General features: G+C 40.0%; 1 protein-coding gene across 1 annotated transcript in view; it reads right to left on the bottom strand.

The window, feature by feature from the left end:
- Positions 1-658: 658 nt before the first annotated feature.
- LOC140896499 (plasmanylethanolamine desaturase 1-like) overlaps positions 659-17,445 on the bottom strand; it is a 77,503-nt gene continuing 60,716 nt past the window's right edge. The window contains exons 5-9 of the mRNA XM_073308424.1: positions 14,688-14,832; positions 3,869-4,081; positions 2,504-2,575; positions 2,271-2,420; positions 659-1,810 (exon numbers count right to left, since the gene is read on the bottom strand). Coding sequence (XP_073164525.1) covers positions 1,782-1,810; positions 2,271-2,420; positions 2,504-2,575; positions 3,869-4,081; positions 14,688-14,832 — 609 coding nt within the window. The 3' untranslated portion in view covers positions 659-1,781. The remainder of the gene's footprint in view (positions 1,811-2,270; positions 2,421-2,503; positions 2,576-3,868; positions 4,082-14,687; positions 14,833-17,445) is intronic.

Genomic DNA, 17,445 nt, shown 5'->3' with positions numbered 1-17,445 from the left:
CAATAGTCATGTCAACCAATCACATATCAGTGTTCCTAAATCCTAGTAACCGGTTTCCTGGTTTTGCCAGAGTGGTTGTTCTGCCCCTTTGGGTTCAGATAAAAACCCAACACTACAGCAGCAGAACCTCTCCTGAACCTCTCCAGAACCTTTCCTGCCCTGCCTCTTCCCCCCAAAGCCCCGCCTCTTCCCCTGAGGCCCCATTCCATCTACTCCTCGTCCCCCCCATCCTGTCGCTCACTGCTGTTCCCCTCCCACCTCCCCACCCAGGTCATGAGGGACTCACCTGTGGAGCCGGGGCTGGGAGCGGCCCTGGCTGAGTAGGTGCTGGCACAGGTGATGACCCGGCACATCGCCCCCCGCAGTAACCAGACTTTGAGTGTCCAATCAGTAGATCTGACCAGACACTGTCAGGTCCCCTGTTCGACCAGATTTTCCAGTAAAAAACCGAGCACCTGGCCACCCTACTTTCTATATGGGATTGTTAGTCAATTAACATTTTAACTGCATGTACTTAGACTGAGCCTGTCAATTTGTTTATAGTGGGTAAAATTTTCCAAGGTGCCAAAGTGACGTAAGTGCCTAAGTCTCACTGATTATAAATGGGACCTTAATTGCTTTTGACAATTGTAGCAAGTATTCAGAACAAGTTCACAATTTATATGGGATCATTTTACTGGGAAAAAAATCTTGCAGGACAACAGGAATAAGCAACAGACATTTTTGTTTCGTCTGAGACGTGGCTGCGGTCATGATCATGGATGGCTGGTGCCTAAAGCGAACAGCTGAATTATTACCACAAACCTGTATTGCTGAGGATTAGCCTTTAAGGAGAGGCAAAGTTCTTCACTGTTCAGCACTGTTAACCTAGCACCATACCATTTTGCAGATGAACACTATTCAGGGCTCTGCACATGAAAAAATCCCCTACTCTCTCCTCCTAATGATTTAACACATGCAAGAGTGCCCCTTTCCAATCAGTAGACCTCTGAAAATCTGCGGATAGCCGCTTTATATCGGTAGTATCTGCAGACAATAGTTGTGGATCGGACATCAGATGCAAAGGGGCCCAACAATCAGCTTAGCTAGATTGACACACTAACATTTTGGCTTTTTCTGAATATAAATTCTGCCCCATTCCCAAGATATTTTTAAAAAAAAACATTTTGGGGGGGTTGGGACAGCAGGTGAAAGATAGATTCCAAGTTTAAGAACCAGAGACTGATTTTTATCTCATTTATCTCATCAGGGTTCAGTCAGATACAATTCCATAGAAATCAATGGCATTACACCGACATATAAAAGTGTGAAACTAGAATCAGGTCAAAGACTCATAGTAAATCTGCTTCCTAGCATTAAAAAAACATCAACCCTACAATATGCTCCACTCGAGCAATTTGGTAAGGGGGGTTTCATTTGATAAGTATATTACAGATGGCTCTAAGATGCACGTATTTCTCTCATTGAAATATGCCTTTCAAAAATCAAGACATTAATTTTAGTTAAATTAAGATTTCATTCATTCTAAAGAATTTAAAATCACAGTTACGGACCCCATTATTTGTATGTTGTTTGTCTACTCAAATCATAAGATCATTGAGGTAGGCACTATGTCCTTGTGCTGAGCCTACAAAATGGAAACCACTAATTTGGAGTGGAGCCTCTGAAATATAAACATTTAACAACAACAAACAACAGTGGTTAAGACTTCCTAGTATTAAACAGTGTAAAAGGCATAATTTTCAAACCTGAGCTTCATTTCTTTTGGTGCAATTTTGTACCTACAGTAGATTGCCTCCACATTTTATACCTGCAGGAAAATAAATGAATGAACGGATTAAAGGGAAAAATTGAGTGAACAAATCATTGTGGGTTGCAAAACTGTGGCAAATGGAATCTCAGTTTAAAAATCATGACCAAAACACAGAAGTTTAAAATTTGGCTGTTTAAAAATAAAGATCTAGTCAAATTACTTTTTAGCCCTATACTGAAGCATTGCATCATGCAAATTAAACAATACAAACTCTTCAGCATAAAATGGCACAAAGCCAATTTATGTATCTTACTTGCACTGAAGCCAAAAGGTACTTCATGTTAATTAACATATCTTTTTTTTCTGGGTGCATTTATGAAGTCAGATGCATTGTGAGTATCCACCCAAGTACAGTAATAGGATACAGAAGTCCTAATAAATACAACATCAGGCATAATAGTCTCTTAAAACCAATCAAGATTAGCAATTACATTCAATTATTGTATGTTCCAAATACCATTGTATTTCAACTCCTTAGGATATCCAAGCTGGCAAATCATCAAATTTTTCTGTGACATTGCAAGCAATGCTCTGCAGAGTTTCAAAGTTTTCATAAACTCATTGTGCCAGAGGTTAAAATCCATGGTGCTAAAGAGATGCTTGTTTTCTGTAGATGACATAGTAGTTCTTTTTTTTTTTTCCTTTAAGAGTGCTTTATTGCATGTAAATCATCAGTTTGAGGTTTCTGACCTGTTAATGCTTCTATGATATTTTTCATTTTCCTCCAAAATCCTATTCTGTCCAATGGGTAATTTAGCCAGCCTGGAAAGGAAAAAGTGTTGGGAGTTAAAAATATTTTTTCAATCATGTCTCTTTTTTGTCTTTCCCCTTGCTAAAATATTATAACTTGCTAGTTACTGCTCTTCTTAAGCATAACCTAAGGCCATTGCCAACCCATACATTAATGATAATGTTTAAAGTACATGTCAAAGGACTGTTGCAAAGTACCGTTAACGCCCTCTGCCCCCATTCTCTTTCTTCCGCCGCTGCCATGCATTCTTACATTTCTAGAGTATCACATCCTTGAGAAGACAAGCTGTTACTAGCCTGGGAATCGTTCTCTTGAGCTTCATTCACTATCTTTTATGCACCACTAGATCACTGTACTTTCAGATCCGTGCATTCTGTTCAGTGCCCCAATCTCAATACTCCTTCTGTGGGCATTATAAACGCTTTCCACTTAAATTACCCTATGAGCTGTAGCTCACGAAAGCTTATGCTCAAATAAATTGGTTGGTCTCTAAGGTGCCACAAGTACTCCTTTTCTTTTTGCGAATACAGACTAACATGGCTGTTACTCTGAAACCTATTTGAGATCTATTTTTAAAGCATGGACGATCAAAACAAATTTTTAAAGGCATCCTCAATAATGGAGTAAATAAAAAAAAACAACTTAGTAGATGATTATGGATTCATTTGAAACAGTACCAAAGAATCATCAACACAGAGTTGGTACAAACTAGCTTCACTAAATCATAAGTAGCTTCTATCCTTGAAGCCATGAGCAATCTAAAAACATATTTCCTTTTATAGAATTTCTAGTCAATTTAAAATTACAGCTAACAATTTACAGAGAAGGAGTTTTAATATAAGCACAGGTATGTTAAATAAAAAATTTTTGACGTTACTGCAATATTTGTTTGCCAATTATGTGTGTTACATTCAGTTATACAAATATGTTACTATCTGTGATACACACATCATACAATATATGAAGGGTTGAATGCTACTACATAAAACTGTTCCTGTAATACGACAGTACTGTATAACATTGAAAAATCTCTCTCCTCTATGAGTAGAGTTTCTAACAGTCTAACTTAGCATGAAAGATAAAGAATTCTCAGCATTGCACTCTAGAAAGCACCAGATTTATGTATTTAAAACTCCAGTTTTAAAGTGAACACATCTTATTAGGAAGCAGCACCAAATGAAAAATATCCAGTGTGCAATAATCCATTCCGATAGCAATACATTTTTTCGACTTTCTAAATTCTTCCTCCCTCCCCCCATGTCACAACATGAGACATGTCATGGTTCTCAGAGTTTTTATTTTACCTGCAGTGATGCAAAAATAGGTTTCGTGGGGTGCTACGTGATGGATTCTGTGGTGGTTCCTCGGTAAAATGATGTGCAGATCTTGCAAAACTGTGACCCATAGAGGCAGCCCAAAGTAGGAATGGGACCACTTATGAATCTGATTAGTCACTGTGACAAAAATAGCTAGTGCAAACATAAAGCACTCCCAAGCATATGTCTCATGTATATATTCTGTACAGGGAAACAACCATTTGATTAGTAAGCAGTTTGTAAGACTTTATGCAAACACATTCAATTTTAAAAGCAAATTGTGCAAGAGAAAGCTAAGATTATGTCATTCAGTAATACAGAGATATAGTTATAGGCAAGAGAACAGTTCAGACTTTAATAGCTACCCTTATACAATAGCGTCAATGACTAAACAATGCTTATGACATAAACCATGAGCTGCTTTTTCCTGAATAGGTCTAAGCCAGAGTTGGAGAACTCTTACAGAGACAGCCAACCTATGCTATTTTCATTTTGGGGGTCCTAAGACATTAATGAAAAGCAGACATAACCCACAGACATAATAGCAGCCACAGCAACTACAGATGAGTCCATGCTAAACACCGCGTATTAACTTACACTCCGCAAAGTAAAAAGTGCGTTTTTGGGGTTTTTTTAGAAAAAAAAGCTCAACAGTCAAAACAGCTGGGAGTAAAAAAAGTTGAACTCTGGCATGGAAATAGGTCTCACTGAGAAGTGCCGAGTGCTGCAGTGGAAAACTATTTCAATCTGATTTACTTACAATTCACCAAAACTCTCACTGCACATGTAGTCGATTTTACATGGAGTTTGTGCTAAGCTCCTAAAAATCCAGCAGCTAGTGCTGCATTAGGTCCCACTGCACTGAAACCAGTGCACCTCCCCCCCTCCCTTTTTGGCAAAGTGATGGGGGTGCTAAGCATGTAAGAACTGTGCATTGCAGGACTATGCTGCTGTGTGGATCCTCCTTTTCCTACCACTTCCACAGGGGATGGCATAAGTTCCCCTATAAACGACTTCAGCCATTCCTCTTCATAAAGCAGCCTCTGTGAAATGGCTCAGCAGCTGCTGAATAGCAAATGCGTATTTTGCCTCCCTTATGCACTGGATAATAAGGTGATACCACCTAGCTCTTATCTAATACTTCGGGCTGGATATTAGCCAAAGTGCACAGGTAAGGAAAATGTACTGTGTGTGTATAGCAAATTTAGTCAGATACTCAATTTCTTAGTCCCTTGAACTAACAGGAGCCATTTCCCAATGATTTCGGTAAAAGGAATCCACATCCTGCCCCATCCCCCCCTCCAAAGCCTACTTCATCAAAGGGAACATGCACAAGGGCAGGAGATAGGAAAGCCGAACTTCCGTTCCCACGTCTGCCATTCTTTGCCCTTCACAAACTTTATTCATTCATTTGCTACCCTTTTATTATGCCTATTTCATATGGCACAGCTCAGCACAACAAGGCAACATTTACCATTCTGTGATACCCTACCCGTAACAATTTTTCTGTATATTTAGGACAGAAAGGAACTGTGGAATCCCTGACCCCACTGTGGAAACTGTTGACTCTAATCGGTGACTACTGGATGTGTGCCCGCAAATAGATAATGTGCGTGCATGCACATGCCCATACACCCACAGCGCTCTGGCCATGTTGTGTAACAATAACTGAAGCACTGTTGCACCCGGAGGTCTTTAATAGAGGACTGCTACCTGCTATCTTCTAGCAGCCAACTCGGGAGACCGTGAGATCCCCATTCTTTCTTTGTGTGTTTGTTTTTGGACACTGATGGGGGGAAAAGTCCCATGAAAGTGAAAGATTAGCAAGGAGCAAAAAGTGGGATAGCCAAGCTTTGTCAATTATATTAATGAGTCCACACAAATAATTTAATCTGTTTTCTGGAATATGTAACAACTTGTCGAGCATTTTTTTTGGATCAGAGAGAGCGAAAAGGCTTCCTAGTCAGTGCAGCACAGGCAAGCAATGCTCCAGATGACACTTAAATCTGTATTTCTCACCAAAGCGATCGCATTCACAAACCCTCAAGACACACACACACACACACAATTATAAAGACAATTATTTTAAGATATGACTATCAGAAAGGAATATTATGATTAAAAGTGATACTATTTCATTAGCCTCACATTTATTAGTTAAGACTTAAGTCTTTTGAAAAAAGGTTTGAACTCTTGTGTGAACAATCTCTCTCTGCCATTGCAATAATTTATCCGTTGTTCCCTCATACCACCACCAGATGGGGCTCAATTATAGCTGAATTAGTTTATCATTCTATAATTTTATATTCTATACTCACACAATTTATATTAGACACATTATTACTTTTAAAATACATTATAGTTGCATACTCTCTCCTCTAACAAAAATACATATTTTAATTTCCAACATAACCAGTATTATACCCACAGGACTTTCAAAACTATTTGCGACATTGCATGCCCTGTTTAGATTAAGTTTGCGTAAATAAGAAGAGCAAGTGTGTTCAAGAATTACAGTGCTAGTTTTGTAGCAGGCTTCTGCCTTACTGGGATCTATAACATATGGAGTGTCTCACTGCCTGTTGTGAAATCACTACAAGTACTTTAAAGCTTGCTCTCAAGCCAGTGCCTTGTCTAGTTCCGGGTTAAACGGTAGCAGCAGGATGAGATGCAATTTTATTAATTGTAGGTAGAAATCAATTACAATCAATCCAGAATTGTTTTTGCTTTATAAAAAGTAATTTTTACCTTAAAAAAAAAAAGAAAAAGAAAAAACCTCGTCATACAGCTTCAAAATTCAGTAATGGAAATGTCCTATTTTTATCACCTACTCTCTGGCTTTCTGGAGGCTTTCCTTATAATGTGGTGGGTTTTTTTAAACTTTCTCCTTCGCAGTTGACACAAGCAATAATTCCCATAGAAAATAACTGAGCTTCCATTTTAGATACTCAAATGTTTCAGGGCTGACTTGGAGAAGGAGAGAGCAAGAGCGAGGGCATTCGCCCACTTTCTCAGCCTAGGCAAGCCATGCTGGGCACTCTGGTCCACGTCAATCAGCAGCACTCTGTGCGTAGGATCAGCAGCAGCAGGGACCTCAAATGTCTGTTTGATTAAGAGGTGGCACCATGGCAGCCAAAAACAGGTGATAAAAATCACAAAATGGTAGAAAACACTGTAAGTTCTACAGATGCTTTGCTAGAGTGGTGGGAGGGACACGTTAAACATTAAGATGCACGCCCGTCAATCCATTCCCTTATTAATAGTTTAGAGCCATATTCAATATTTTAAAAGTGAATTTCTATGACTTCAGCTTTGCAGACTCCAGGGGGCTTATCAGGCCTAGCTCCTGCAGAGGCTAATCGTGATTCAGCAGCAAAGAGCAACACACCTCCCCTCATAGAGCCCCTCTGACTCAGGGGTTTGGCAGCACCCACTTGATTCACATGGGGCTTTCCACATCAGTATTTCCCGACAGATGTGGTCACAAGGGCATTTTCTCAAAAAAGGATTGACCTAGCAATTGATCAGCCCTCAAGATACGCTCGCTTTTAAATAAAATCTGAACACAGAAAGAGGTCTCTCTTTATATAACAATAGCAACACATCATGGTGTGAGTCAGCCAAACACTGATAATGTGTATTTTATGCCAAGATTTTTATCAAAAAGGGGAGGGAGGGTGCCTAAAGATGGGCTTCTAAATCCTTCTTTACCGCTGTAAACAAAACAGCCTGAACTTTTGTGAGCCCAGGTCATTTATGTAGGAGCCTAACCTTAGCCACCCATTTTTGAAAATCTTTGTCTGCATCTTCAAAACTTCCAAGTAGGGAATATAGGACTGTTTCCATGGCATTTTGATCATGGTGTCATTCCAACGTATTAGTATAAAAAAAGAACCTAAGCACCCTGCAACCACAAAGTTAAAATGAGACAGTCTCTTGGAGACCCTGAGCTTTCAGGGCCCTTTTCTGACTGTGTGTCCTGATTTCTGTCTTTTGCCTAGCATTGCTACAGCTCTTTGGTATTTTAGATCTTCACTTCCACTCTGTGCTGTGGGTGCTTTTCTGGGCCAGAAAGGAGGTCAGCTACCTTCTCTAGCCAGCTCCTTGTACACATGCTGCCTCCATCCTTGTTCGGCATACTTGACTGCAGGGTCTCAGCAGGGAGAAACATGGGCAGCGAGAGCAGAGTGGCCAGAGGCCACCAGGGAGAGGAGTCAGACAGTGAAGCCAGATATCTAGTGGGATTAGTACCATCAGTTCCCACCCGTTCTTAAGGCACATGATGTCTTTGGGTGATGGTCAGGAAAGGAACAGAAAGGCTAGCAGATGTGAAGGGAAAACAAGGAAAAGAGGTAGAGAGGATGGAAGTCACGATTTCGGACAGAAAGGTGGTAGGGGAGGGAGACAGAAAAGAAGATATCTCCTGCTGTCTGACTCCAAACATATTCCCAAGTAGCCAACCTGGCTACTAGTTCCACACAAGGGGAGAACAAAGGACAGAGAGGCCCATTCCAGGACTGTGAGAGTAAGTAGTGCGTCACCACAGGACACGGGGTAGGTTTGTCATAGGTTCAAAACACTTGGGTGAGCTTGGTGTAAAAGCTTTAAGAGCGTATCCTACCAAGCCCAGTCTCCAAACCTGTTGAGCTTCTCAGCTTTTTCAATAAATCATTTTGCAAATTCTTGTGTGTGTTTTTGTCAAATTGAGCAGCTCATGTTTTTATTTCTCCTGCTAGTCCTAGAAGCAGGCCAAGAACTATTTTAAAAGGGAAAATTGGAGGGTTTTGGTTATTTGTTTTTAAACTAAACCACAGCAATACTAGTTTTAACTGTAGAATTGAAGAATGCTGTATAAATTCCTACCCAGGCCAATCCATCTAGGGCATTTCAGTTTCTCACTGTCAGTGGAAATGAGCAGACAATACTTACAATGACCTTCCTCACTAATGTTTTACTACTTTATGTATTGGTATCACAATGGAATTTGGAGGGAGTAGGACAGGTTACCCTGTGGTAAGCACAGTAGCTTGGCAATGGCAGAACAATAGCAATACAATAGTACATTTAGAAGTTTGTATGTGGGCATGTCCTAAAACAAACCAATGGAAATACTAGGTGTTTATGGTTTAGAAACAAAGCAATTTTTGAAATTGTATAAATTCACCCTGTTGGCCAGTTGCAGTTCATGCCCTGATTAATGTAGCTCTGACTTCAAATCACTCTATACAGCTGTGAAAATACATTTTATACCAGAAGGAAAATACGTATTTAACTCAATTTAAGTTTCCTTTTCCTTTCTTTCTATGTCCCAGACCCACATTATACCTACAGGAAAATAACACCTCTGCAGCATGCCTAAATTTATTCTGGATTACTCAGACTATGCCTAATTTGAGACCAGATCCAGTTTCCCCAGGTCCCTACTCCAAAAAATGTGAGCTCAACGTGCTCCTGGCTCTCCCAGCTGACAACGTTACCTCCCCCACACAAGGTGAATCCCAACACTCCCTCTACATGGATCCTAGGAGCCAAATGTTGTGGCTCCACAAGTCCCCCTCATCCCAGATCCACGGACACTATCTTAATCTATTCTTGCATGGATTAAGCGTGGAAGCCAGATCCAGGACTTTCTGTATGCTCTGAAGGCACAAAGGGACTTGAGTTCTGGTGGATCTGGCCAGCTACGCATTTCTAGTTCCCAGCCTGCTGTATGGGGGTCATGGCTAGGGAGAAGAGGAGTAGCTGAAGTACCTCTACATGCCAGTTATTCCATGAGGCTGGAATGCGGCTGTGCACAGCTAGGCACAAGTTAAACCAGTCACGTGGCAGTTTTAATTACCTCCTAAATCCAGGGAGTTCGAAAAGTGGCATAAAGACACCTTTGCATCTATATCCTGCCTCCCCTGGGTTCTGTGCAGAGTAGAGTTTGGTCACAAAGAGTGAGAGAACATTTTGAGCCCATCAGACTCCCTTTACTAGACTGACCCTGGGTGTTCCCCTGTACTTACAGTGCCCAAAAACCTGCCAGATGCTGTACAGAAATGTATTAAAACACCTGTTCCCTGCCCCAAAGAGCTAACATGTTAAATACTGACAAGACAGGGACGGACAACAAGGGGGGGGGGAGGAGGAGAGAAGGGGAGGGTTCAGGTGGAAGAGAAGAGGCAGGGAAGAATCATAGTTATAGGATCACAAGGCAACTTCATTCTGGCACATGCACATCTTGTCATATTCCGTGCGATATGTTTGGTTTTTTTTTTTAATTACCACACCTATGGGTGATAAGGCAGAAGTGAGTTCACGTAAATGGGGGCAGGGGAAATTAAATGGTGGATTCAGAAAGCATGTTTCATGCATAGGAAAGAGGTGCAGCTGGGAGAAGGAAACAGAAGAGGCAGGGGGCAAGAAAATGCGATGGGTCAGGGAGGCAGGGCAGAGTGGCGGACAACTTTGGAAAAGTGAGAGCGAACAACAGAGTAACTTCGGAAAAAGGGGATAAAAAGGTAAATTTAGGAAGTCACAATAAATAAGGTATTTAAGAGCCAAGTACTGAAATATGACATTTGTGCTGAACCCAAACGTCATAAAAATTTAACATTTTAGTTTGAACAGATGCTTAATTGTAGGCACTTAATGAACCACCATAAACCAAAAAAGATTCCTGATATGGTTGTAAGCCAGGTACTATACTGCATAATGGCAGGGATAAATCAAGGAATCTCAGCCTGATGGTTTGGTAGTCACAATGAACAGTGTGTAGCAGATATAAAAACAATGTGCTAAATTCCAAACCAATTAACTCTAAGTGCTTGATTTAAAAAAAATAGATTCTATTTAAAAATTAAATAGACAAAAATTATCCCTGTAAATGATGGGTAAGGACAAAAAGTTGAGTAGCCTTCATTGAGGATCATGGAGTTAAAAACTGGGCTTCATGTTAAGCCCTACAGAATTCAATGATAATACTGAAGTAACACAGAGGGTCATAAAACCATAGATCCTTAGTGGGGATTTTTAATATTCTAATGGTGAGGAAGTTCTAGTCTCATCTACTTCCTCAATCACAAGGCAAAACATAAAAAGGAGGTAAGATCTGGGGTTGTTAAAGGTCCAGTAGGCTCAGCATCCATAACATACTGCACACACGGCTCTTTTCATTTGCACTAAAAACGGAAAGGAGAGTGATTTATTTTGGTTACCAAAAAATGCCCCAAAACTTGACAGGTTCTTCCCAAAGTTTCTACGGCTTTTCTAACATTTCCTTAAGCTAAAGAGCTGAGCCTGAACTGCCAAGTTTTGATCTAGAGCTGCACTTCCCCAGAGTTTGAGGGGATTTGGATCTGATGTTTTAGTTCAAGTTCATCTCTATTAAATATCCCTTGTGGAATGTGAGGTTAAATGTCTCTTCTTTATTTGCACTCATTTCACACTGTCCCTTTTTCAGCCTTTGGACTGGTTTATCAACAAATTAACATGAGATGTTAGGAAGATTTTTAATGACTGGTATATGTTCCTAACATTGTTGCCTGCAGCCCCATGACAGAGAAACTGCATAAATGTGAATCCAAGATTTTCAGCAGTTAACTCTTCCACTTGGAGCTGCAGCTGCTCAGATACCATCAGCTAGCTAAAACATAGCAAAAGACGGACATTGTCAAAAATCTTCTGAAGTGGCCAACAAGAATACCCATGACTGCTATGTACCGGACACTTGGGGAGAAAATGAAGATTGCATGCTATGACCAGATTCTCTTATTAAGGCCAGGGTTAGTTACGGGTACTCCGCACCTTGCAAGAGTGCTCAACACTTTGCAGGAGCAAGCCATAGACCAAATTACCTACATCTGGTTTGCATATGTACATTCTAAAATACAGTGCTGATGAACAGAGAGGTGAATTGATTATTCAGTTAGTGTCTGTCTCCCTGACCGCAGATTACGGAAGTTAATGTTGCTGTGGCAGGAATATAAGCACACTATGGAGAGCTCTGCAAATTATTTGAAGGAAAATTAATAGGAAATCTACACACTACGTTTATTATTTGTTAAATGCAATATGCTTGGCGTTGTACTAGATAGACAAAATCCAGAAAGCCCCTGCCACAAAAAGCTTTGAATTTAAGCATTATATAGGACATAATTCTCAAGGTACTATCATTTCTCTCACTTGAAAAGTTATCCACCTGTGTATTTTATGAAATCTTTTATTCCATTTTTTTTAAAGGATTCAGCTACGGCACCACATTTTGTCAAAGTGCTCTTGATCTGCATGTTTCTTCCCCCTCTTAAATGAGTTGTTAGTGGGAACTGAAGGGTCTGTTAAACCTAGAATACATTAACAAAATATATATAAAGCTAACTTGTGATATGCACTTTAAGAAACGGTTACACTGCATGTTTCCCAGCTTCTAGCTTCTTGATGCTCTCTGCCATGCTGTAGGTGGCATCCAATCAGAGAGACCGCCACTGAGGGCCAGGGAGAAGGGCTGCAGTTTTTTAATTTTATATTCCAGCTAAGTACAGGGAATATAAGACAGTAAGGTGTGTATAGCACGAATAATGAGTTGTGCTAATTCACAGAAATTCATTTTTTGCCATCACACACTGCTCCTTTTTCTATAGACCAACACTTTGAAAGTTCATTTTTATATGTCATTTACTTCCCTAGGGTGTAATGCTTCCTAAAAATACGGCCATTTCTTAGGCTTTGATAGAAAATTATTTATGTTAAAGTGGATTCATTATTCTGGACACACTGGAAGTGGAAGGTTTTATTTTATTTTTTAAATTAAGGTGATTTCAAAGAGACACATACAGCAAAGACCAATATTGTCAGCAGAGCCTGAACCTTACACATGGGTCTTCTAAGCACAGAAGGGATATCAGGAGGTTTATTAAATGAGGGAATGCTAGTCGCAGTTGGACAGGTCACTTGATTAAAAAGCACAAAGGAAAAACTGATTAAGACAACGAGGTTGCTGTAAGCAGTTACCCCACTGAACCCCAAAGAAAACAAAAACAGATCTTTGTGGTGTAAAAAAAGAATAGCAATTAAAGCTGCATAGAAAATATGAATGTGGGGGGAAGCCTGACAACTGGCATCAAGAGGTTAATTCTTCCATTCTTTTTAATCAGTAACTAGTTCTGTCATCTTTTGGTTCAGTGCAAAACCTCCCCAGAGAAGCACCTCCATTCTTTGAATGTCCATAAGGCAATTAGGTTTTACATTTTAAAACTGAAGGGTTTTACAGGATGAGCCAATTTATATGTTTCCATAATAAGAAAAGACTCAGGGCTACTGAAGGATCTATTACAAAATGGCTTAGGTAGTGCATTATTGAATCATACAAAGCCAAGAAGCTTCCAGGTCCCAAAGTCTTTAACAATCATTTTGTGGGAACCACTTGGGCAGAATACAGAACAGCTTCATTTTTGGAAACCTATAAAGAAGCCATTTGCTATTTGGAGTTCCTTCAACATGTGCAGTACAAAGCACTATAAACCTGAGGGTCAGGCTTGAACCCAGGCAGCGTTTGGTAGAAGGGTGCTGCAATAGCAGTGGGTGGTTAGGTTTCTTAGTTCCTGAGCCTTTTTATTGTCTTAATAATGCCAGTCAAGTCCCAATAATAAAAACAGTTGGGTGAATATAGCTGTGAGCAAAAATGGGTGATAGCTTTCAAACTGGAAAATTGTAACAGCTGTATCTACCAATTAAAGCTGTTCCATGAACAAATCTGATGATTAACTGGATATGTAATTAAGCCTTTATTATTAGTCTAATTGGATGGTTAGGGGAATTATTAAGGCTGTTAAGATTCTGTGCAGCAAGCTGGCTGTGCAGTACAGGCAATATGAAATTCAGCTCATTATTAGCAGGGCCAGGTGAACATGTGAGTGGAAATTCAGGCTAGCCACACCCCAGCCTTTCAGACCTAAACCAAATAACCCTGAACACAGAGTTCAGTTCAGCAGAGAATGCTGTGATATTCCACTGCAACTTGCATCAACTGGCCAAGCAAAGACTCACCACCGGGTTGCAGACTAAAGGGAGTTGATTCTCAGACACTGGCCCAGGACAGCCACAGTCTTGGACACCAGGTCCTTGAAGCCTAGGTGGTAAGGAGCTCTTGCGACATAGAGATGTGGTTAGTTAAGAAGCAGTCTGCACTGCTGTAGTCCTTCTCCCTGAAGTGTGGAGAGGAGGAGAGAGCAGACTGATTCCCAGAAGAGTCTGGCACTCCAAGACTCAGTCCCTGGAGCACAAAGCAAAGGAATAAGATTGGTTTCAGATTCTTCAAATTTACCAATCTGTGTGGCTGCCTGCAAAACCTGAACTTTCCCAGGCTCACTTAGCTCATGACCCTTTTTGGATCAAGATTCTCCTTGCTCCATGCCTATACCTGCGACAGCAGTCAGTACACTTCAGCACAGACTCTGTGGAAAAGGAACAGCAAGAGACAAGCTGAGCATTAACGACAAAACGTACCTCCAGCCCACACTTTCAGCTGCCGCAGCTTGTGACCAAGGGACTGCACTTTGGAAAAAGACAATCCTCACCTTTAGACTCTCTCAGTGGTAAAAACCACAGGCCTGATTTCCCATTGCCCCATACCTTTTTTCATCATTTACACCTGTGCAGAGTGAGTGGAGAATTCCAACCTGCAAACATTAAAACTTTGCAGTGGCATCAATGACAATACAACTTGCAAGGCAGTAGAGAACCAGACCTCAGAAGTCCCTTGACAATGACCAGAGGTGCTCACCCCCTTTGTCCACCAAGAAAAAAACAAAACAAAACACAAGCTTACCTGGTGTTTGAGAAAGGAATTTATAGAACATGAAGGCCAGTGGAATTATGCTTATCAAACAGTTATCTCCATTGGTCTCAATGAAGTCATGTCTGGTTATTGCTGTTGGATCAATATGATGCTCTCTAAATGGCCTGATAAATGCCTGTTGGTAGAAAAAACAAGATTTATTTTAATTATTTTTGCAGAGGTCCTACAGACTTTCTCCCAAGTTTGTGTGTTCAGTGTGAACATACAATCCATTTTCCTACCAATATGAAAAATCTTGAATTTAACAAAGGTTACTAAAAGTATGATTTTATCAATTAAACGTAACTTGAGAGCATTAAAAAAAAAGTATAATTTATCACCAGAACGCAAAGTGTTCACACTGAAGAGGCTTGATGGAGCCCAAGAACTGTGGTTGGCTGATCGTGCAGGAATGCGGACATTTTCCTAGTTTGCATACCCATCCAGAACCAGCCACAACCTACCCAATACAGCAAAGGAACCTTCAGTGTTACCGCCAACACAGATATGTGACACAGATGCCATGCCAAACACAGCAAATAGCTTTATGTACTAATAGGCCGGGGTATAACAAATCTAGAGGACAAAATGGGCCACATTTTAAAAGACCAGTTCTAATTTTTGTGTCCACAATTAATATCAGTGGAGAAAAATATTAATTACAGTTAAGTGGCTAAAAATACTGCCTAGGGATAACCAGCCACAAGTAATCAATGGTGTTACATTGGAATGGCATGTGTGTGTGGAACATGTATGAATTCCCTAAGGGGTTGATTGTGGGTCTGGTATTCTTCAGCATACATCAATATCTTGGATGACAACACAAATCAGAACACACAAATTTGCATATGACACAAAAACTACAAGTTACAGATATCACAGAAGTTTGTGTTTTTGTTTGGATGTAAGTGCTAGCATTCCTGTATGAGAGCTAGGTATTGTTGTTATTATTATTGAACATCATCATCTTGGTGAGAATCTGCTACTGGAGCAATGCCGTAACTTGTGACCATTTAACATCCCAATTTTCTGTGTGGGTATATTCTATTCAGACAAGACCCTGGCACATCAAATGCCTGTGGAATGAAAACAAATATGGGATATCATTACCTCGGGAGACTGCGAGAACTTTATCTACACTGCTACTGTTACAGGTTTCGTATGTTCCTCTCCTATAACCACAGAACTGAAGCAACATTTAGAAAAATGTTTCCTTTGACAACTAGCTTTTTACCAACTCGCATGGTTGTGGAGGTTTTGTAATTATATCAATTCACATGCTAGATTAGCTGCTAGCAGGTTCATTTGTTGTACTGCAGCAAGCTAAGAAAGTAAAATTGTGGGATTAAAGCAATCATTTAAAAAAAAACATGGTAAAAATTCTTTTGGATCCCCACTTCTATAAAGGAAATACTTACACAACAGCCTAAATGACAACAGGAATTTTACAACACAGAACAGATAGTTCCCACTAGAGAGACTTTCAAATACTTACTTTTCTGTATAAATATCATGTCACAGGATTACTACTCAAATTCTCACAATGAATGGAATAATTTACTTTAAAGAATAAGCAAACTCTAAGTAAGCCAAACTCCACAAACAAAACTAAGGTTTACTTAACACAACTGCAAAGAACCTTAGAGACATTTCAATTACAACTTCTGCATTTGAATTTCCAGACCAAATGATTTAATATCAGATTTTTACAGCTACAAGATTTTACATTCTATGGGTACATGGATATTGACTGATACTACAGAACAAGGAAGGAAGGAATTCATTAGAGAAAAGACAATATAAGAAAGAGAGAGAAGCTCTGGTACAGAAACTAGATTATTAAAAAAATAAGTTAACCAACCTATAATTCGTACAATTCAAAGTTCAAGCGAAGTATATTTCCAACAAAAAGTTGACCAGCAACTACATTACCTAGGCCTTGTCTACACTGGCAGCATTATGTAACGTACATATAGCTACACTTTATATAGGAAAGCAGGCTGTAGCCACACTGTGGTATGTAGCTACATGCAGCAGTGAAAAGCTCCAGCTGGGGAGAGGTAGCGGGAAAAAGCTCTGGCAGTTCCCCACTGCTGAAGCCTTTCTCTGGGACGGGAAAAGGCTCCAGAAGCAGGACGCTACATGCAAAATATAAGAGCGTAGACAGGAGTGGCACTGCTCGGGCATGTAAAGAGCCATATAGGGTACATACCCTAAGGTTCTGGCATGTCTTTGCTCTACTCACCTAGCAGTGTGGATGGTGAAGCACTGCTTATTTATACCCATGCTTGGGGGGGTCATGCAGAGTCTGTACTCTTCATGCCACCACAAGTGTAGGCATAGCCTCAGACAGGTATAGAACATCAAAATATCTCATTGTATTGATGTTCATAAAAAAAGCCATACTAATCTCTTCATACTAATTCTCCTTCTTGTCTATCAAGCACCTAGAACATGTTTGGGGCTGACTAGTGAACGAGTAACCACTCAGTACAAATAACCATAAAAAGAAGTCTATCCCAAGTAAGGGAGAGTTAATTTGTGCTTGAAGTATAAACATATCTTGGATCAGTAAGTTGTAAGTTTCCTCTGATTGTTGCTAAATCATTCAATTTATTTTAATTGCTATATTTTTATAAAAACAACGAGGAGTCTGGTGACACCTTAAAGGCTAACAGATTTTATTAATTTTTATAAAACTCTTACAATCTTGTACACAAAATAAGTAATAGATTTGTGAATGACAGTC

This window comes from Lepidochelys kempii, chromosome 12, assembly GCF_965140265.1.
Source record: "Lepidochelys kempii isolate rLepKem1 chromosome 12, rLepKem1.hap2, whole genome shotgun sequence".
Classification (NCBI taxonomy): Eukaryota; Metazoa; Chordata; order Testudines; family Cheloniidae; genus Lepidochelys; species Lepidochelys kempii.
The sequence above is the reverse complement of the archived record's forward strand: the minus strand, read 5'-3'. Positions and strand labels throughout refer to the sequence as shown.